This window comes from Actinia tenebrosa, unplaced genomic scaffold (genome assembly GCF_029948245.1).
Source record: "Actinia tenebrosa isolate PJP-AT-01 unplaced genomic scaffold, QUT_ActTen_1.0 PGA_scaffold0__85_contigs__length_37466705, whole genome shotgun sequence".
Classification (NCBI taxonomy): domain Eukaryota; kingdom Metazoa; phylum Cnidaria; class Anthozoa; order Actiniaria; family Actiniidae; genus Actinia; species Actinia tenebrosa.
Window position 1 is genome coordinate 18,301,734 of NW_028292569.1, and position 21,882 is coordinate 18,323,615.

The 21,882-nt window shown below is 38.5% G+C and overlaps 3 protein-coding genes across 3 annotated transcripts; all 3 read right to left on the minus strand.

Annotated features, from left to right (window-relative positions):
* Window positions 1-1,449: 1,449 nt before the first annotated feature.
* On the minus strand, window positions 1,450-2,139 carry LOC116299898 (TLC domain-containing protein 5-like). Its single transcript, XM_031708613.2, has one exon. It carries the CDS (start codon window positions 2,137-2,139, stop codon window positions 1,450-1,452), a length of 690 nt encoding a protein of 229 aa, XP_031564473.1.
* Window positions 2,140-13,165: 11,026 nt separating this feature from the next.
* On the minus strand, window positions 13,166-17,877 carry LOC116292010 (uncharacterized). The gene is made up of 3 exons (XM_031699242.2): window positions 17,585-17,877; window positions 14,587-15,237; window positions 13,166-13,916 (listed from the first exon to the last, which is right to left on the minus strand). Exons 1-3 carry the CDS (start codon window positions 17,736-17,738, stop codon window positions 13,324-13,326), a joined length of 1,398 nt encoding a protein of 465 aa, XP_031555102.1. The 5' UTR covers window positions 17,739-17,877; the 3' UTR covers window positions 13,166-13,323.
* Window positions 17,878-18,278: 401 nt separating this feature from the next.
* On the minus strand, window positions 18,279-20,568 carry LOC116292011 (heat shock 70 kDa protein 1A-like). Its single transcript, XM_031699243.2, is given in 3 exon segments — window positions 18,279-18,757; window positions 18,760-18,853; window positions 18,912-20,568. Coding segments are annotated over 3 exon segments (1,914 nt in total). The 5' UTR covers window positions 20,549-20,568; the 3' UTR covers window positions 18,279-18,574.
* Window positions 20,569-21,882: the final 1,314 nt, after the last annotated feature.

Sequence of the window (21,882 nt, forward strand, 5' to 3'; positions counted from 1 at the left end):
TGCTTCACAAGTTTTCTTTGTCAATATTTTAAATTTTTATTAATTGTGAGAAAAGCAAGAAAATATTGATGTTTGTTAACTTAGAAAAATAAAGTGTGCAAAGGATTCTGGTAGTAGTAGTACATAATGCTATGATCATTATGCGAACATCTTGTTGTATCTATGTTGCCTTGATTTAGTAAACATTTTTCAATAAATCTTGGCTTTAAAATGGGCTGAAATCAAATACTAGCCTACTATTAACCTGTTACCTATCCTTCTTGTGCCTCATGGGACAAGAGTGAAAAACGTCTGCGCATGCTCTGAATCCGTATGTAAATTAGTCAAAACATATGAAAATTTGGCTTTCAAACATGCCTAATAAATTAGACTTCACAAAATGCCAAAACTTAGTGTCCGTGCTTGAAACTTAAGGCTAATTCTTTCATATTGTGTTTGTTAATACAGTATCTTGGTCTGACAAAAGTATATTCGCGAATTCTTTTTGTATACGCAGAGAAAACAAACATTTATTTTCTCACTCAAACTCTTCTAAATTCTTAGAAAACGTGCTGAAATGCACGCATGCGCAAATGTTTTTCTCTGGTGTCGCCTCATGGCACATAGGGCCTTGCCTATCATAATGAATGCTAATTTATTATTCATTATATATAAGTAGCCTTCTATAAGTTCAAAAGCAGAATGCATTGTGGTCTAGCTTGGGTAAAAACAAAACCATATGGCATGATAGACTTTAGTTATTCAGAGAGAATCACATTATTATGACAGTTGTTGCCAACTTAGCATTGATAACCTTGTACCCTCTATTTCTAATGAGTCTCTGAATAAGACAGGACTACTTATTTAATGTGGCCATGCTGAAGGTCTAACCATATGGAGATATTTTTTAAAGCAAAGACAGCACCTCCTACATGTACTTGAATATTTTAAGACCCAGACTGTTGGTCCAGCTAAAGCTTCAACCCATGACCTCCCGCACAACAGGCCATTGCCTAACCAAGCCAACCACAAAGCGAGACGAACAGTGAGCTTGCAATGATAGAGACAGGTGAATTAAAATATTATTGTTCAAGGTTTTTAAAAAAGGTCTCTATCATTGCAATCTCACCATTCGTCTCGCTTTGATGCAAAGGCACGGCTAACTTTCAAGATGGGGCAGGGAACTGTGAAGGAGACTATTGCAGTAACGCTAGGAAGAGACTGACGCTGCGTTTACCCTGTAGTACGGCAGACAAATTTTCAACCAGTCAAAAAGTTGTACCTTTATTGGCCTCCATTCATTTCATTCACCTCAAGCCATGCAAATTTGGATCCAGTTTCGTCTAAACAAAATATTTTCTTCATACGATCAAAGAGACAGTTTTGTGCAAACTGTATGTACAAGTCAAATTTTTGACTGGTTGAGAATTCATCTGGTATCATTTAAACGCAGTTTGAGAGTCACTACTTTTAATTTTTCTTCTTCCCAAAAAATCTATATCTTGCAAATCGAAGTATGAGTATGCTCCATATGATACTAACAAGGTACAGGATTAGTCCTCCAGCTTTAATCAGTATTGTAGGTTTCTCAGCCAGAGTGGTATGGTACGTTAAGATCGAACCAGGACCAAGACGTAAATATAGAAACAAAGCCATGAAAATAAAGTCATTCCCATATGCCAATCTTGTTTGATAGTTGCCTGTTTCTCGTAAAAACCAACGTAACTGAAGAAATGGATTAGTCATTTCCATTCCAAATATGGCTGCGATGATTTCAGATCCTGAGAGACCGATCGATAAAGCATAGCCAAGAGTGAGAACTGACGTTACATGATGTATAAGCATCACAGGCCCCTCGGTTTCCATATACACACACCAAATAAAGTCAAATATGAAGTATCCAAATGAAATCAGGAGTATTAATGTCTGAAATGGAGTGGAAGTGTAACCAAGTGCGTCAAACGGCCATGGTCCAGTCTGGAATCCACACCAATAGCTAAGCAATGTTACCAAACATGCATGAAAGATTGACACGAGACGACAGTTCCATTCGTAGCTTCGTTGCTGGTTTACAAGACAGATTAAGGAGTAGACGATTAACCATGCAAAGACCATGGAACAGGTTGGAATTATAAGGTCCAAGGGAGTGACAATATCCATTATTGTACAGTATGTTATGCCTCAAACACTCGATGTTTAGCATTCATTCACAGTAATTCTAGAAAATTTGACATATGCTAAGCATTAATAAAGAGCATGATCAAATGACTTAACATTGCTTAATGAACCTTTTACCATTCAGGGCCGTAACCAGAACTTTTACAGGGAGGGTGCACATCGAATAAAATCAGACCATTGAACTCAGTGGTGTAACTAGGGATCTTGCAGGGAGGTGCACAGGAAATGATTTGCAGAACCAAAAAACAAAGGTAACCAAAAAAAAAAAGCAGAACCAAAAAAAGAAAATAAAAAAGGATATGGATGAGCAGACCTTAAGATTTTATGGGGGAGGGGGGTGCACGTGCACCCTGTGCTCCCTCCTGGTTATGGCCCTGCCGTTAATACCACCATGTTTATCCTTGATTACAGACTCATTTACTCAAAGCAGGGTTAGCCTCATTTCATTTCATAATAAATATTCACGAACACGAATAGTGAAGATTACAAAACTTCAAAGATACTAATATTTTGAAATTCCACAGACTTTCACTTGAACACATTATTTAACAATTATTTGCCAGAGGCAAAGTGAATGTAGGTGAATATTTACAGAGCTGCCAGTCTTCAAGCGGCAAGGTAGATATTCATCATAATCACTAAAAGCATGAGGTGAATAATTGTTTTAGTATAATATCAGAGAAAAAAAGAAATTCAGGATAATCAAACGTTCTCATTTCATTTCCACTCCGGCACATTTAGGGAAAGTTCATTATCGCCACTCGAGCAGTGAATACCATCTCATAATCACTGGTTGCTCGACCAATGACAGAGCGCGAAATTCTATATTTAAGTCTAACATTATATGAATGTTTTAAATATGAATATTGTATTACATGCACCATTTTTTTAAAGTGCTACTACGACGAAAATCGCTCAAACTTGGATTCAGCTGAAACTTCCTAAGAATACTCTTTAAAGGTCCAATAATCACTGTATGAAGTGTTTTCTCTATATTCAGGACGAAAGTATGATATTTTTACGATTATTTTTTGGAGTCTGTGACGTCATACACTCAACATCAAACATTGCTACATATATTTCTTCGTATATAAATCCTTAATTTATTTTATTCCTATGAAGCCCAAAGGGTGGCTAATGTGCTTATTTCACATTACTTGTGACTATAATTTATATTTTGGGGTGTTTAGGTATTTCTTTCTCCCTTTACTACTGATATTTTGATCATAAACTACAAAGAAATGTATGGAGCGATTTTCGATGTTGAGTGTATGACGTCACAGACTCCAAAAAATAATCGTAAAAATATCATACTTTCGTACTGAATATCGAGAAAACACTTCATACAGTGATTATTGGACCTTTAAAGAGTATTCTTAGGAAGTTTCAGCTGAATCCAAGTTTGAGAGATTTTCGTCGTAGTAGCACTTTAAATGTTGTCATCGCCAACGTCATTAGGCAAGAGGCGAAAAGCGATAGGAGATATGTCATTTCAAGATCCAAGAATAGCTGGAATGACTTGTGTTTCTGCTTCTTATTTTCGTCAAGAACATGGTCCTTTGTGTTGAGACAGGTTCAATGTTCTTTGTATTCAACAAAACCATTTCCACGTCAGAGTGACCAATGTCGCCTGTCGCCTTGGGCGATGACAACGTTTATTGAAATAGGTACTATATCCAAAGATAACAAATACAACCCAATAAAAACTAGCACATAATTAGCACTAGTATTCAGACTTTCGACAGCCTAGCACAAGGGAAACAAAGTTAGAAACCTCATTCTACTTGGTGACCTAAATTGTAATTTAATGGATCCGGATGTCAGTGGCCGTGACCTTGTGGACTTATGTGATATATTTAATCTGGACTGTTTGATTGACAAACCCACACGGATTAGTCAATCATCACAAACTCTCATTGATGTAATCCTCACTAGTAACAGGAGAAGGTTTCTATCGTCTGGAGTTTTTGAACCACATCTCAGTGACCATTCATTGGTTTACACCATTATGAGAACATTTTCCAATTATCATAGATCAAGGAAAGTTACTTATAGGAACTTCAAAGTTTATAATAAAGATGAACTCTTAGAAGACCTTGCCTTAACACCCTTTCATGTTATCTCCGTATTTGATGATGTGTCTGACCAGGCCTGGGCCTTTAGTAAATTATTTACTGATGTCATAGATACTCATGCTCCAATTAAGCAGTTCCATCTCAGGGGTGGCCATGTACCTTACCTGACTCCTCAGTGGCGAAAAGCTATTCGACACAGAAACCGATTATGGCGTAAATATAGACGTGATCCCAGCCCTACTAACTGGAATCTGTACAAGAAGCAAAGAAATTTGTGCACTTCACTTAGACGGAAGTCAATTGCAAGTTATTTTCATCTGAAAGCAGATCGATGTTCTTCTAAGCCTAAAGATTTTTGGAAATTCTTTGGTTCTCTTTTCCATTCTAAGAAAGGACAAGCTAATGACATTGTTCTACAAGAAAATAATGACTTTATCACTGATAAGTCTACTATTGCAAAATTATTTAATGATTATTTCACTAGTATTTGTGAGAATTTCCCTTTGCCTAGCAATGAAGTATATGGTACGGGTTTTTCAAACCATCCCAGTATCTGCACTATAAATAATTGTATGTTAGGAGTTAATAATCAGAATAATCAGTTTAGCTTTCATACCACTTGTGCTTCTACTATTACTGATATAGTGCTTTCTCTTTCTTCATCAAAGTCGTCAGGTTATGATAACATTCCTATTCGCCTAGTTAAAGATAGTATTCCTGTTATTTCTCGAGTTATCTCTAATTTATTTAATTATGCTATTATGACATGTACTTTCCCTACTTGTTGGAAGTTGGGTCAGGTCACACCTATATATAAAAAGGGCATTGAATATTCGAAGGGTAACTATCGACCCATTACTACCTTAGCTGCCTTTGGTAATATCTTTGAACGAGTCATTGCAGGTCAGTTAAATAATTTCTTTTGTGACAAGCTGTCCCAGTTTTTGTCAGCTTATTGTAAGCATTATAGCTGCGAGACTACTTTGCTTTGTAGTGAAGAATATACACGATTAAGCCGTGAAAGTAGGCTTTATTCAAGTAAACCATGTGCTTACACAAACATGGCCGTCGTTACAAAACGTGAGATTCCGCTGACCTAAGGCAGGCACTTACACAGGTAACCCAACAACTAGTAATTACTAAAGAGTGTTTTTGTTAATGTTTGGTACATTAATCACTATTATCAGTACATTCACCCCTTCCTAAAGATTAAGCCTATCAATGGGATGACTTCCCCGCTGAGAGCGTCTCAGTACAATGGGGGCCTGTTTACTTTCATGGGTAGTTCCGTGATTGGCACCGTTGTCAGGTAAGAGTGCTTCAGCGGGCGGCGTTGTTGCAGGTTGGACTTCAGCCGGTTGGGGTGTGGCAGATTGTGCTTCAGCTGGTGTTGGTTGCACAGGTGAGACTTCACTTATCGGCTGACCTCGGGGAGCGAGACTTCTCGTAGACACTGTTGTCTCCCGCCCATCAGGGTAGCGAACATGAGCATAATGTGGGTTCGCCTGGAGCAGGTCAACCTCATCGACGAGGGGGTCCATTTTGCTGTTTCGAACGTTACGCTTGATGTATACAGGACCAGGTACAGACAGCCAAGTAGGGATGGAGCTGCCAGTAGAGGACCGACGAGAGAAGCCCAGAAAACGCTCATGAGGCGTCTCGTTCGTTGCAGTACACAGCAGAGAACGGATTGAGTGTAAGACATCAGGGAGGACATCTTGCCAGTACTCGGCTGGGAGGGTTTTGGACTTCAGGCAAGCTGTAACAGCCTGCCAGACAGTGCCATTGTATTTCTCCACCTGTCCATTCCCGGCGGGGTTGTAACTTGTAGTGCGGCTCATCGCAATACCTTTGCTAGTCAGGAACTCTCGTAGCTCTCGACTCATGAATGATGCTCCCCTGTCTGAATGCACATAGGCCGGCATGCCAAAAAGAGAAAACAGCGTGGTAAGACACCTCACAACGGTGGGAGTGGATACATCAGGACATGGGAAGACAAACGGAAAACGAGAATACTCATCAATGATGTTTAGAAAGTACCTGTTCTTGTTGTTGGAGGGTAGAGGGCCTTTAAAGTCAATGTTTATTCTTTCAAATGGCTGGGTAGCCTTAATGAGATGAGCTTCTTCTGGCCGGTAGAACTTGGGCTTACACTCACAGCAGACAGGGCAGGCGCTTACTGTTTTCTTGACTTCTTCTAGTGAAAACGGTAAGTTTTTCGTTCGAACATAATGCCAGAGTCTGGTAACGCCTGGATGACATAGTGATTCATGAAGCTTGTAGAGGGAATCGTGAGTAGTCGTAGCACAGCTGGCTCGGGACAAGGTGTCTGGTGCCATATTCTCTTTACCGGGTCTGTAGACTATGTCAAAGCTGTAACAACTGAGCTCGATTCTCCAACGCATTATCTTGTCATTCTTGATCTTCCCTTTCTGTCGTTGGTTAAACATGTAAGAAACTGATTGTTGGTCAGTTTTTAGAGCGAAGTGGCGACCGGTGAGAAAATGTCTCCAGTGTCTTACAGATTCAACGATAGCTTGAGCCTCCTTCTCGACAGCAGAGTGCTTTAGCTCACTTCCTTGCAAAGTACGCGAAAAGAAGGCCACTGGTCTCCCATTCTGGTTGAGAGTGGCTGCCAGTGCTACTTCCGAAGCTTCTGTCTCAACTTCAAAGGGGATACTTTTATCTATGGCTGAAACAATGGCTTCTGCGATGATCTTCTTTATTCCTTGAAATGCCTCTTTGGCTTCCTGAGGCAATGGAAAGGATTTACAGCTTGTGATGGGCTTTATTCGATCAGAGAAATTTGGTACCCATTGTGAGTAATAGGAGAAAAGTCCAAGACATCTGTTGAGGGATCTTGAATTGTGTGGCAGAGGAAGCTCTTTCAAGGGCCGTAACCTTTCAGGATCAGGACTAATGGTACCTTCTTCAATGACGTAACCAAGTAAAGGAAGACGGCGCGTGGAGAAGACACTCTTGCTATCGTTGAACTTAAGATTGGCATTTCGTGCAGCATCCATGAAGGATTTCAAGTTGATGTCATGATCAGACTGATCCTTTCCACAGATAGTTATGTTATCCAGGTAGGGAAATACTCCTTTCAGATTATGGTCTTCGACTAGTCTCATCATTTCTCTTTGGAAGCATGCTACCCCGTTGGTTACTCCAAAAGGTAACCGGGTAAACTGATAGAGTCTGCCCTTAGCTTCAAAGGCAGTGTAAGGCTTGTCTTCGTTTTTCAACGGTATCTGGTGGTAGGCACTTTGCAGGTCAAGGGTACTGAAAACTCTAAACTGAGCGATTTCGTTGATAGTGTCACTGATTCTTGGCAATGGGAATGCATCAAGCTGTGTGAATCGGTTGATGGTCTGTGAGTAATCTATAGCCAGACGTTTCTTGTGGTTCTCGTCTTTAGTTACAACTACTTGGGCTCGCCACGGAGACTGACTGGGTTCAATGATGCCTTCCTTTTGCAATCGATCCACTTCTCCACTGATGAATGTGAGATCTTCTGCACTGTAGCGTCTGGATTTAGCAGCAACTGGATGACAATCTGATGTAAGGTTTGCAAAGGGTGAGGGCGGGTCGATGTTTAACGTAGTTAGGCCGCAGACAGATAGGGGTGGCTTTGTTCCACCATACTCAAACGTGACGTGGTCATGTTGAGACTGGAAGTCAAGTCCCAAAATGAGATCAGAGCATAGGCCGGGCATTATTGACAGGCGAAATTCCTCATAGCTGTGTCCTTGGTAGTTAAGGTTGACGGTGCAGAATCCCTCGGTTTTTGTACATAATGCTGATGCCGCCATGGACACTGTACTAGAAGAAGGATTAACAGGAATAGCAGCTGCTTCTACTAAACTTGGGTGAATATAGCTTTCGCTGCTACCACTATCAAAGAGCGCCTTCACATTCCATCCTGAATTGACTATGACAGTAGCAGATGAGGCCTTAAGAGCTTGCGGGGTCCCAACTGAGGCAAGTGATGGTGGCCAGAGGGCCGCAGAGACGTCACCAGGCTTTGACGGTTTCCCTCGACAGACTTGTGCAAAATGCCCCTTCTTCTGACATTTATGGCACACAGCATCACGAGCTGGGCATTTGGCACGGGGATGCTTAGTATTTCCACAGAAGAAACATTTGGGACCACCGGTCGTCAGTGTTGAAGCTAAGAGATTGGGGTCAGGTTGAGATGACGCTGGCGATGTGGTTTCAGGTGACACACCTACGGCTGCAGCATTGAATGGCTGAGAAACTGCGTAGCTTTCAGAACTTCGCATGGCAGAATCAAGAGCTCTAGCTTGATCGAACATTGTCTTTAGATCAAGAGTTTTATTCTCCAAAAGCCGCTGACGAATTTGATTTGATTGCAACCCAGTAATGAAGGCATCCCGGACGTTCTCTTCACAGTATTTAGCAGCCGTAACAGATTGGAAATTACATTCCTTGCTGAGCACCTTTAGAGCTTGTAAATACTGGTCCAGTGTCTCTCCAGGCTGTTGTCGTCGAGTTGCAAGAACGTGTCTCGCGTAAATTTCGTTAGTCGGTCTAACGTAAACATTTTGAAGCGATTGCATAGCGGATTCGTAGCTTGGATATCCTTCGATGTACTCAAAGACTGCAGGTGAAACGAAATTGGTTAACACTCCGAATTTATTGAGACCTTCATCGGGCAGCACTGAGAGAAAATTCTCGAAAGTTCGTTTCCAGTGTATCCACGCTTTGGATGCTCCAGTATCACTTGGATCGACGCCGAAACGTTCAGGACGTAAAACTTTATCCATTTTTGGTTACTTGAATAAATTGTAGTGAAGAATATACACGATTAAGCCGTGAAAGTAGGCTTTATTCAAGTAAACCATGTGCTTACACAAACATGGCCGTCGTTACAAAACGTGAGATTCCGCTGACCTAAGGCAGGCACTTACACAGGTAACCCAACAACTAGTAATTACTAAAGAGTGTTTTTGTTAATGTTTGGTACATTAATCACTATTATCAGTACATGCTTAATTTATTAGAAGAGTTTAGGAGTGGTCTGGACAAGCAGCATTTTGCATCTATTATTGGTATTGATTTGTCCAAGGCATTTGACAGCTTGCCACATGACTTACTTCTAGCTAAACTTGCTGCTTATGGTTTATCCTTTAATAGTTGTTCACTTATAGGGAATTATCTTACGGATCGTTTTCAGAGAGTTAAATTGGGTGACCAGTTTTCTGATTGGAGCCCACTTATCAGAGGAATTCCTCAAGGGTCTGTATTAGGCCCTCTCCTCTTCAATATTTTCCTCAATGATTTGTTATTATCTGAGCTTCAGTCTAAGGTTAGTTCATATGCTGATGATACCCAGATCTTTGATGTTAGTAATGATGTTTCTCTACTACATAGGCATCTGCAGTCTGATCTTCTCACTGCTCATTCGTGGTTCTGCTCCAACGGCCTCATGATGAATCCTGATAAATGTACTACCATGTGGCTAGGCAAGAGCAAGGGCATAAACACACCTTGTTTTTCCATTGGTAGTGAGGTGGTCAGTCTTGCAGATGATGTCAAGTTACTAGGTGTAACTATCGATAGAGATTTAAAATTCAGCAAACACATTACAGAGATAGTACGGAAGGTTGGCAAGCAAATTCAAGTCTTACAAAGACATAAGAAACTAATTAATACTGATGCCAAAGTCAAATTATATAATGCCTATTTTTTACCTCATTTAGATTATTGTTCTATTGTATGGCATCATTGCGGGAGAGGTAATTCAACCAAATTAGAAAAACTTAATGAATGCGCTTTGCGTTTTATTTATAATGATCATAAAAGCACATATGAGGAATTATTGTTGCGTATTAATCATCCTACTTTGTATAATAGGAGAATGCACAATATTTTAATATTAGTATTTAAGGCTCTGCACGGACTGGTTCCTGAATATATTTCTAAGTTATTTACACTACGTAATTGTAGCATTAATTTACGGGGTGATAACATTCTTATAGTACCTAGAGTAAACACCACTAGTTATGGTCTTCATTCCTTGGCTTATCAGGGTAGTAAGTTATGGAATTCTCTTCCAAACAACATGAGACTGTTGCACGAATTAAGTAAATTTAAATCGGAAATTTCCAAAGTCAAATTTGATATTGACTGTTGTACCTTTTGTAGAGGATAATTCTATTTTAATTTTATTTTACATATATACATATATTTATTTCATTGTTTACATCCATATTTTTATATTAGCATCATGTAATTTTAATTTTTAGTTTAGGTTATTTATAACTTGGAGATATTAGCATGTACTTGCTATCTTGTAATTCAAGTATAAATAAAGTTATTGTTGTTGTAGATTGCTTTACAACTTAAAAAAATTAGTTTAATATCAAGAAATGCATAGCCGGAAGTAGAGAGTACAGGCCTAAGATTTTCTTCTTAATTTTACCAAAATTTTTGACAAGAAAAAGCTGACTTGTATCTTAGTATTCCAAATATATTCCTATTGCTTTTTTCGCAACTTATTGTGCTTTTAGTTGGAATCCCTCGTTAGCATTTGCAGGTTCCCTGGCCTGTTCTAACTATGACCGAACATATTCGAAGCACATCGCTTAACTTCAGTTGATCATTCAAAATATTGCACTTAAAGTTCACTTAACGTCAAAAAATGCGATCGATTGGCTATTCTACGAAGAATAAATTAATATTGAGTCCAAATTTTAGGCGAAAAAAAGATAAATAAAAGTTTATAAGCTACCTAGCTAGCTATGATTGCTCAATTTATACCGATGCCAAAGGTTAAAAAGCCAAGTTTTGACCTAATCCCTGAATCTTAACCCATTAATATTTTTCACTTACTTAGCTAGAAGATTCAGTCTTTTAGAGATCTAGTAGAAGTGGTTTTGGAATCCAGTTGTAGCCAGTTCCCGCCATTATAGTCCAAGAAATCAATGAATCGCTGAAGCGAAATCGAAACTTATAGTCACGTGATGGTACATCCCGTTGATAAACGCACGGGGAAAGGGGAGGGGGATTGTCATATTGACTTCGTTGCAAACGGCTTGGATACTGCTTTGCAATATAAACTAGTTCTAAACCTAATTTCACGCCTCATGGAAGCTCGCAAATTGTGCTATCGCTGTTCCTTGATAAGCTCATTATTTGCTCATGCAACGCCTGCACTGTTTAGCCTCCTTTCATCATCAAAACATTCGGTTCTTTCTTGTGCTACAGTATCAAGCTTTATTGTATTCTTGTTTGAGGGATTTTGTCTTTTAGGGTTTTGTTTAGCAGCAAAATCATTATCCTTGGCTATTATTTTATTGTCTTCATGCTTCAGAACAAAATAGGGAGCCTACCCCTGCTGAGCAACAGAGAACTGAGAGAACTCGATATGGCGGACAGGTAAGAAAATATTAAGTGACCTTTCGTTTATAAAAATATTATTCTTAAAGGAGAAATTGATGGTTTTCAACCATACACAAGAGAATTAAACAAGAAACACGTCGGCCATGTTGGAGGATATAACAAAAGAATTCATTGACAAATTTTTTGACAAGTTCCTCCAACATGGCCACCGTGAAAACCATCAATAATTATAGTCAAAATGTGAGGGGGGCTTGAAATTTTAGTGAATGTGGTAAAAGGGGAGCCTTGAGATAAAGTTAAATGTTGAAGTGGGGGGGGGGGGGGGGGGGTCCTGAAAAAAATTGGACGTAATAACTCAAAGTCAAAAAAATAAAAATAAAGAGTGTTATAAAGCCACTGAGCTTTGACAGCTTGCCAGCCTATCTCTGCATTTAAGGCAATTATATAAGTTAAAACAAGATTAACAATAATGGTAATGATAATAATGGTAATAATGATATTTATTTAGGCATGATAGGTTTTACAGCGTTGGGAAGTTGTCATCGTGTACAAGATATTCCTTGTCACCGGGGGAGGGGGGGGGGGGGGTACTCCCATATATGGAATATACGGGGATGATCCGCTGAACAGGGTATGGTTTTTCGAGCTTCTTGTCATAAACAGGGTATGCAATTTCACTCAAGTTCCAAATTCTTCCTGAGTATCCTGTCATATTCAGGGTTTCTACTTTCATATTGTACGAAACTGGTTATTATGGTTGTAAAAAAACAATACACGAGATGACACGATAATTGAAACAGGAACTCAGTGCAATTAATCATATCTTTTGTCATAAACAGGGTCTACAAATTTGAGTTTTTTTGTCATAAACAGGGTACCCCTTTCAGAATTCCAGCGGAACACCCCTACCCAAATCCTGGTGGAGTACCCCCCTGGGCCTTGTCATGACTGTCATTAACAGGAAGATCCCTGAAAACAAACACAGAAAAGCTGAACACATGGCAAGCCTGTGCTTGGACAAGAAAGACCTGTCCACCCAAACAGCTACACTGAAAGTGAAATCCCCCCCCCCCCCCCCCCATCGCCGTCCTGGAACTCTTGGGGTGGAGGTTTTAAATTGACTGATGCATTGGTGAGTAGCTTTAATATTTCTGTTAAGTTTTTACTGATTTTTTTGTGCAGTCAGCTTGCTGGTTTTTTTTTTCCTTTGTAATTCCCAGCCCTGGTGTTAGGTGCCATGTCCACAGTAAAAAGCTCAGTAAAAGAAAATTCTAAAGATGTAGTTGATATGTATACATATCTTTCTACCCCCAATCCTCACCTCTTGCAATGACGCTTGAAATTAAGGAAGGCTCTCTTTCTGCTTTCAATCAGTTAGCACACAGGAAATCTTTCCCCAGGGACTGGGAAAAAGAGCTAAATATAAAAATGCTACAGAAATTTTAAATTCCCTGCCCTGCTCTGGGGGTCGGGGAGTGGGTGTTCCCATTGACTACTAGTGCCTTGTATTCTTTTCTTTGTTAGATATTCCTTGGAAGTAAAGGATGATGCAGTAGTAGTGCATGTGGTATTTTTTCGATTTTTTTAATCATAAAAAGACAAATCCAATTTACAGACAGTCCGATACATATTTTATATACAAGTCAAGATGCTTTCTTGCTCTCGTTAAAAAAACAAGATTTAGCTTTTATAAAATTGTCTCCCCATTATGTCAACACATATTGATCTAACTTTCAACTTCGTCCTCTGCTTGTTGGGTATCTTCAGGTGTTTGGTCTGGTTTATCTGTATCGACTGGTTTATCTGTGTCATCTGGTTTATCTGTATCGTCTGGTTTATCTGTATCATCTGCTTGTGGGGTGCCTTCCTGTGCTTCAGGTGTCGGATCAATTTCTTGTCCCTCGGCTGTGGTTTCTGCTTGAGGCTCGCTCTCAGTTTCTGGTGCAACCTCAGCTGATTCTGCTACCACATCATCAGCTTTATCATCTGCGTCGGCAGGCGCCTCTTGCATTTCTGCATCCTCCTGAGGTTCACCTTCTGTTTGTGCTGCAGACTGTTGTTCAGAAGCTGTTTCAGGTGCAACATCATCAGGAGCAGAAGCTTCCTCAGTTTTAACAGACTCTTTACTTGGGGTAGGTGATTTATCCTTTAATTTTTGTCTTATCTTGTGTCCCCTGAATGATGCTTGGATTTTAGTCGCAGCCTTGTTGACCTCTGGGTCACTCAGGTCAATGTCTATTTCTTCTCCTTTGTCAGTGTCTCCCTGATCAGCAGTGACAGTGCTCTCCTCTACTTGATCAACTGTGTCCTCTTTTGGTTCTAGAAAAGGTAATGAATCAATGATTAATTTTAGCTAATGATTTAACAGCAATGAAACTTTAATTCTTCTACAATACTCGAGTTTCAAATTCTTTGTTTAATGTTGTCCTTGATTTTGTGTAGAATATTTATATGTTGCAAATGCAGTGAAGATCTGCAGAATTTCAAAATGATGCTAAAATTTTCCAGACCCCAACCTAATAGCATGCATGGTTTTCAGGACCCCCTTCAATCATTTAAAAAATCATCCCCATCCTCCTTTTGACCTTTCAAGACCCCCCATGTTCCAATGAAAAACATTTGACAGCCCCCTTTTCTCTTTTCTTCTTCCCCCCCCCCCCCCCCCCCCCCGACTTAAATAATGACTAGTCCCTAAGATTCTTTATTGGACTTGTATCCATATTCAATGTATTTTTTGTAATGAGAAAACATTGCCCTAAAACATATTAGGCGTATTGAATTTGTCTTCCAAAGAAAACATTTACTAATTTTATAAATAATAATTAATAATTAAAAAATAATGATTAATTAAATAGATAGGCTTTATCAGTGGCATTTCCAGAGTAGCTCTTCATCTACTGAATTCCAATTGGAATTTGAAAATTATTTTTTGCGAATGAAAGAAAAGACTTTCCCTCAAGTTTTTTGAATGCATTTCTTCTTTATTTACCTTCAGCACCCTCACTTTCCACCATAGCTTTGACGCTTTCTCTTGATTTATGGGCACGGAACGTAGACTGTATAACTGTTGCAGCCTTTTCTACTTGAGGGTCGTTCAGGTCAATGTCAATTTCTTCTTCTTTAGGAGCGCTTTCCGAGGGTTGCTCAATTACTGCTGCTTCAGTTACTTCCTCTTCCTTCTTCTTCTCACCTTCATCCTTCACGTCAGCAGCTACTGCCTCTGATGATTTTATTTTCTGTACCTCTGACCGTGCCTTGTGTCCTCGGAATGAAGCCTGGATTTTAAGAGCAGCTCCTTGCACTTCTGGGTCGTTAAGATCAATATCAACTTCATCCTCTACTGGTTTCTCAGGTTCCTTTGTAGGTGAAGCCTCTACAGATTCTCTACTTCTTGATTCTTTTATCTCTTTTACTTGTTCTCTTGCTTTATGGCCTCGGAAGCTTGATTGTATTTTGAGTGCAGCTGCTTCTTCTTCTTTCTGATGTTTGACTTCTTCTCTTGCTTTGTGGCCACGGAAACTAGCCTGGATTTTTGTGGCTGCAGCCTGTACTTCGGGGTCATTAAGGTCAACATCAACATCTTCTCCTTTCTGTAGCTTTTCTAGCTTTTCTCCTCTCTTGGCATCATCTTTGCCTGTATCTGTATTTTAAAAGTATTATAAAACAGTTAGAAACCGAAGCAAAATAATTCTTTATATAAGGCCAAACAAAAAAATAAGACAGTGAGTTTCCTGTTACACGAGCGACCCTAATTTTCTTGCCGATTTTTGTTGACCTTGATATTTTTTTTCATTTCCAAATGTACCACAGGGTTCCCAGTAAGCTCATTTCCACTGTCGTATCAGTAAGGAAAATATTTAAAAAATCCGACATTCCAACCCCAATTATTTTTCTCCTGCAACAGGAAACACACTTATTTTTTTGTTTGGCCTAATATAACAACAAAGTGTCCTTGACCATTGTATAAAATCTTGATATTACACACCCTTATTATAACATGTATATATGTACATTATCTAACACTAGATATTGATTAGAAATGCAAAATAAAAATAGGATTTAGCAGTGCTATTTCCAGAGTGATTCTTCATCTAGAAGTCGATTTTCAAGAGGTAGGGAATTTTGGAGAAAAATCCTCTAAGCACAGGAGAAAACCAACATGGAGCAACTCCACTCATGATAGCTGTTAAACAAACATTGGCTTCCTTTTCGTTTAGGTTATATATCTGACAGCTGTAAAATTACTATTATTATATATTATATATATAGTCTACTGTATGAGGTCCTCTCGATTAGGCTGATTGACATGTTGAATCTAAATGATCTAAGTGTGGTTTATATTTAATTGGTTTTCATATTTTGATCTCTGCTCTTGCCTAAGCCATACCTATTTATGGCTGTGTTTTCATTAGCAATGTTAACTTGCGTAAAATTCCTGGAGGTTTTTTAATCCGATGCCCACCTTTCAAGAATAACACTGTGATTGGCCTATTTATTTGGTAGGACAACTTGAACCATCTCGCTAGGTTTAACTTTGCCTTATTTCTGGTGTTGTATTTAAGCTAGTTTAAATTGTTCTAGTGAAAACACAGCCTATGTCTATAAAGTTTCCATTGTATTTATAGGCATAGTATATGTAGTTTAGATGATTGATATTTTTTCAGGGGAGTGTAATGAATTTCTAAAAGTAATATAGCATGATGCCAAGCCCATGATTAGTCATTCTTTAAGGTAAGGGGTCTTTAAATACATTTTATTTAACCTTAATATGACACCCCTACCACCCATGTGTAACAGATATTCCCTTACATGGTCTTTCTAAACGATAATACCACATGTCATATACTCGAAAGTACAACTTGTGGAAATTGGAAAATAAATTAATGTACGGGATCATATTTCAAGCGAAACGTAACTCATTATTAGCAGGATTTATGTCAGACTGTCTGAGGGAAATTTTTAAAACCATACATCTGTTTATTGTATTGTAATGTTTATTAGTTTTGTTTTAAGTGGTCATTTAGAATGTATGCCATAGTACAAAATTTAATACCACATTTATCATCTTTGAAAGGCATTTCCAACCACCCAAGCCAATTCAATAAAAAATACTTATAATGACAAAAAATGTTTGTCCAACCACGGATGGCCTAAGGTGTGATATAGCATTAATACTTATGTACACAAAGAATTCAGCTGGTACTGTTTATCAATTTGCAAATAATAAAACACAATAGCTTACTAGCTACGAATTTTCTTTCCACAAAAAATAGTGATAATTGCCATGGCAAAAAAAAAAAAAAAAAAATTGCCAAAAAAAAAATCTATGAATAACAGTTATTGTACAGATTGCAATAAATTGTAAACCATTGAGATCCAATACTATATATTTGTTTTATACATGTTATGTATTATTTAACAGCCTTTGAACAATATTTACTTTTTGAGTAAATAAACTCTGTATCCTAACACCCAACAATTCAAATTATGGATTTTTGAAATAAAAGAATCCGCAATTTGTTTAAAAGAATCAGTGTACTAAAATATTACTTTTTCAAATTCTTAATCTTTGTACTCGTTAATAAAAGTAATGTTTTCAATTTCTTTCAATAAACTTTGAAACTGAAAGTATTTTTGTGTAAACAAAAGCGAAATTGAAAAACAGAATTGCAAGGCCCTTCAAATCTTAAGTAATTTTCTGGTAAAATGTTTGAAGGATGTTAATTAAATTAGGAGGGATATAAGGTTAGTGATGTTAGGAATTTTAGGAATTCTAGTTAAGATCATAAAGATTATTTTAAAAGCCAAGCCCAGCTGATAAATATGAAGGGAAATGTCATCTCAAAAACACTAGTAAAATCTGTCATTAAGTTTAGGCTTGTTTTGGGTTTTTAAAAATAATATAGAGTCGCGATGTCGAAGCCCAAGGTAGAAAGATTAAGTGGCAGATATTTTATGAAATATTTAGGGTTCAATAGTTATCTTACCGTCTCTGATCGATAACTGAGCTTTGAAATACTGAGCTCCAAACTGGATGATGTCTTGTGGTTGTTCACGAAGAACCTCGCGCGCAAAACCCTCTAAAATGTTCTGAAAACCAGGCGGAACTCGGAGTTTTGTCGGCGCATATTGAACAGCCATGTTGTTGCTGGATTTATGGATGGAATTGAGTGGATTTTGCTGAGGTTTTGTTGGTTTAGATCATTCGAAAAGACGGAGTTGTGTGAAGACAGCCAACAAACATGGCGCTCGAGGTCAGCTTATTGTGTTGCTAGGCGACGGAAGGAAACTTATAGAGGAAACCGCTGGGATGATGACTGTGGGAGCATAATCGCTCCAGGCTTCTAACGACTTCTGCGCAAAAATAGAGCTTTGACGTATTTCCGGGTCCAACTACTCACTTAAAAACCTAAAATAAAGCAAGCAATATTCTCAATTATTTAAAGTATGGTCCTAAAATTCTCCAATTGAAAACTAATCATGTTTCCATAGATGATCTAAATTCGGTGTAAAGTTTTCAGTAGCAAATTTGTGCACTTTGTTACCGCAGTCTTTCAGTTTGCTCCAAAAGTATTTTAATGCGCAGCTTCTACTACCCTCTCCTAGACAGACGTTTTTAGTAATCATGGAGCAAAACACTTAGTAGTATCGACATGAAATTGAAATAAAAAACAACTACGATTTATTTGATTTTATAACAAATTTATTTCTCTAAATCTGCTCTAAATTCGTAAATAATTAGATTTACAAAATAAATTTTTGTGACAAATAGATGTAGCTAGTTAAACAATGCTGTTTACCTAATATGCTGAACTCAACTTAATGATAATTTAGTTTAAAAGAAAATCAAAATATATGCAAAACTAGCATTGATTCTTGTCTACAAAATGTGAAATATTTTAACACACCGTTTCGGACTCAAAAAGAGCCGCATTAATATTTCTGTGCTATTCTTTTAACATTTATAATAAAGTCTTTTAATCTACTTCCTCGACAGTCGGTCCTCCCGCGCTGTTGTTGGTGCTTTGTTGTCCTTGCCCATGTAGTTTGGCCATGATGGGAGAACAGATTCTCTGGAGCTCTTTTTCTTTGTGTTCGAATTCTTCTTTCTCTGCCAGAGTATTGCTATCGAGCCAACTGAACACCTCTTTGACTTTACTTGAACATTTTCACGATCCTCAGAGGACAACTTGCTGGACACAGCCGGGTCCTCTACTGATTGTTTCACGTGATAGACGTAATTCTCCAAGCTGTTTCTGTTAGATTTGCATTGATTGACATGTAATTATATATGACGATCGTACATAATAAAACACAAATACACCAAAGTTTCTTGCCTGTACTCTTTTTCTCTGAGCATCGTCTTCACTTTTGTATTTCTCAGCTTCATGGACCATTCTTTCGATCTCTTCATTTGACAAACGTCCTTTGTCGTTCTTGATGGTGATGGAACTCGATTTACCTGTGCTCTTGTCTTTAGCAGACACGTTCAGGATGCCGTTAGCATCGATGTCGAAGGTGACTTCAATCTGCGGCACGCCCCGAGGAGCAGGAGGAATTCCATCCAGTTCGAATCTTCCAAGAAGATTATTGTGTTTGGTCATGGCTCTTTCTCCTTCGTACACTTGGATGGAAACTCCTGGTTGGTTGTCTGAGTACGTTGTGAACGTTTGAGATGTCTTGGTGGGGATGCGTGTGTTTCTCTCGATTAACTTGGTCATCACTTCTCCAGCTGTTTCGATTCCAAGAGAAAGAGGAGTGACATCAACCAAAAGTACATCCTTCACTTCAGAGCTCTGATCACCAGACAGGATAGCTGCTTGTATGGCTGCACCGTATGCTACCGCCTCGTCTGGGTTGATGGATTTGTTCAGACTTTTACCGTTGAAGAATTCTTGCAATAACTTCTGGATCTTGGGAATACGTAGTCTGGACCCTCCAACAAGCACCACCTCGTCAATGTCTTTCTTTCCAAGCTTGGCATCGCGGAGAGCTTTTTCTACTGGTTCAAGATACGAACGGAAAAGGTCTGAACAGAGCTCTTCGAATTTTGCGCGGCTGATTCTCGAGTAGAAGTCTATTCCTTCGTAGAGTGAATCAATCTCGATGTTGGCCTCGCTGCTTGACGACAGAGTTCTCTTGGCTCGTTCACATTCTGTTTTTAATCTTCGCATCGATCTTTGGTTGCACTTGATGTCTTTTTTGTACTTTCTCTGAAACTCTTTCACAAAATGTTCAACCATTCTGTTGTCAAAGTCCTCGCCTCCAAGATGCGTGTTGCCGGCTGTCGACTTGACTTCAAACAGCGACCCTTCATCGATGCATAGAATAGACACATCAACAGTCCCTCCACCAAGATCAAAAATCAGCACATTTTGTTCTCCTTTGAGTTTCTTGTCCAGTCCATAAGCCAAAGCAGCAGCCGTCGGTTCGTTGACGATTCTCATCACGTTCAGTCCAGCAATGATTCCTGCGTCTTTCGTGGCTTGTCGTTGTGAGTCGTTGAAGTAAGCTGGTACCGTCACTACTGCATCCGTAACTTTACTTCCAAGGTACGCCTCGGCAGTTTCTTTCATCTTGGTTAACACCATAGAGCTGATCTCTTCTGGTGTAAACACCTTGGTTTCACCTTTGAATTCAACACGAATCTTTGGTTTGCCTTGGTTGATGACTTCGAAAGGCCAGTGCTTCATGTCGGCTTGAACACTAGCATCGTCAAACTTACGGCCAATCAGCCTCTTGGCATCAAAGATGGTGTTTTTTGCGTTCAAAGCCACTTGGTTCTTGGCAGCATCACCAATAAGTCGTTCAGTGTCTGTGAAGGCAACGTAACTTGGAGTCGTCCTGTTGCCTTGGTCGTTAGCGATGATTTCCACTTTACCATTTTGGAAAACTCCAACACACGAGTACGTGGTGCCAAGATCGATTCCAATCGCTGGTGTTTTAGTCATATAACTGCTGGTTCGCTCGCACTCGTATTTATACCCCGAGCTACGAAATCCAGAACATTCGCTCTCAAAATAAACCATTATGTAATGCTCGGTTCGTACGTTCTAGATTGCGTGACTCAGTAAAATACTTTGTTTACAAAAATGATGAAACTGTGTATTATGTAATGCTCGGTGACACAGCAAAAAAACTGCTGATTGGCTAATTTAAATCTCAACTGAGAGTGCGCAATATGGTTTGCCGCTGAATTTATAGCAGGCGCCCTGACAAAATGGCGAACGGGGAAAGGATTCCTGTCGAGTATTTTTCTTTCCGAAAATCGCAGTTTTTATCTCAAACACCTTGATCATATGCCGTAGTTTATCAATAAAACGATACAGACGAGTAACACGATGCCCGGTAGATGGTAACTTGTCAAGTTTTCAGTCTGATTCGGACAAAAACAAGTCATCGAGTAAGCTTACTTTGATAAAAAGACAGAGAAGGAATATAATTATTGTTTTCTTGTTCCAAGTCTATTTCAAGATTCTGAACTTGAAAAGCTCATCGATTGTCAAGATAATCAAGTAAATATAGTCATAGATACTGTAAATTTTGAAATTCGTAATAAAAGTTATAGGTGAACATGCTTTTACCCCGATTATGATGTAAAATACCTTACTTATAAATTCTGGTACTCGCAAATTTTCGACAAATTTCAATAACGTGAGGTAAAATCATAGATATGCTCTTGCTTGGGGATTTCCCAAACAAAAAACACAACGAAAAGCAAAAAAAAAAAAGCAACAACAACAATAACAATAAATTATTCAAACAGTTTCATAAGTTTCAAGACGATTTTGAATACAGACTGAAGTTGCTGTTAAAAGGCTAGTTTAATCACCTCCTGGTTTACAATTAAATATTTTCTTCACTATTTAAAGGAATTAAATGCAAATTAGAGTCTATATTAGGATCTCTCCCGTCATATTACTTTCATTTCAGTTCAATAAGTTCATATATTATAAATGAAAAGAAAAAAACAACCCCATAATATTATAATATACTGATTATGTCTAGTGTGGAGGTAAACTCCTTTGATTAAGAAGGGAAAATATTTTGTTTAGTGCTATAGCTGTAAAGTGGGAGTAAGGTTGTGTATAACTGTGAGCTGTTGTATAGTTTGGTTCAGGTATTGTTTTCTTTAAAAATCTTTTTACAGGTGAATACCAAAACCAAAACAATGTCAAACAATGTTAAACAATGTCAAAAAATGACTTTTTTCTCAATTTCTTACTTTTCAAGGTTTTTTCAGTTGTATCCCAAACCTGCTATTTACATAGTAATGTATTTCTCT

What these genes read in the sequence shown, in the direction of transcription:
- LOC116299898 (XM_031708613.2), bottom strand. Translation starts at nt 2,139, where the DNA reads ATGGATATTGTCACTCCCTTGGACCTTATAATTCCAACCTGTTCCATG.
- LOC116292010 (XM_031699242.2), bottom strand. Translation starts at nt 17,738, where the DNA reads ATGGCTGTTCAATATGCGCCGACAAAACTCCGAGTTCCGCCTGGTTTT. An exon ending in TCAGTTATCGATCAGAGACG is followed by an intron (nt 15,238 to 17,584) that starts GTAAGATAACTA and finishes TTTAAAATACAG; the next exon opens with ATACAGGCAAAGATGATGCC. An exon ending in GGAAAGTGAGGGTGCTGAAG is followed by an intron (nt 13,917 to 14,586) that starts GTAAATAAAGAA and finishes TACCTTTTCTAG; the next exon opens with AACCAAAAGAGGACACAGTT.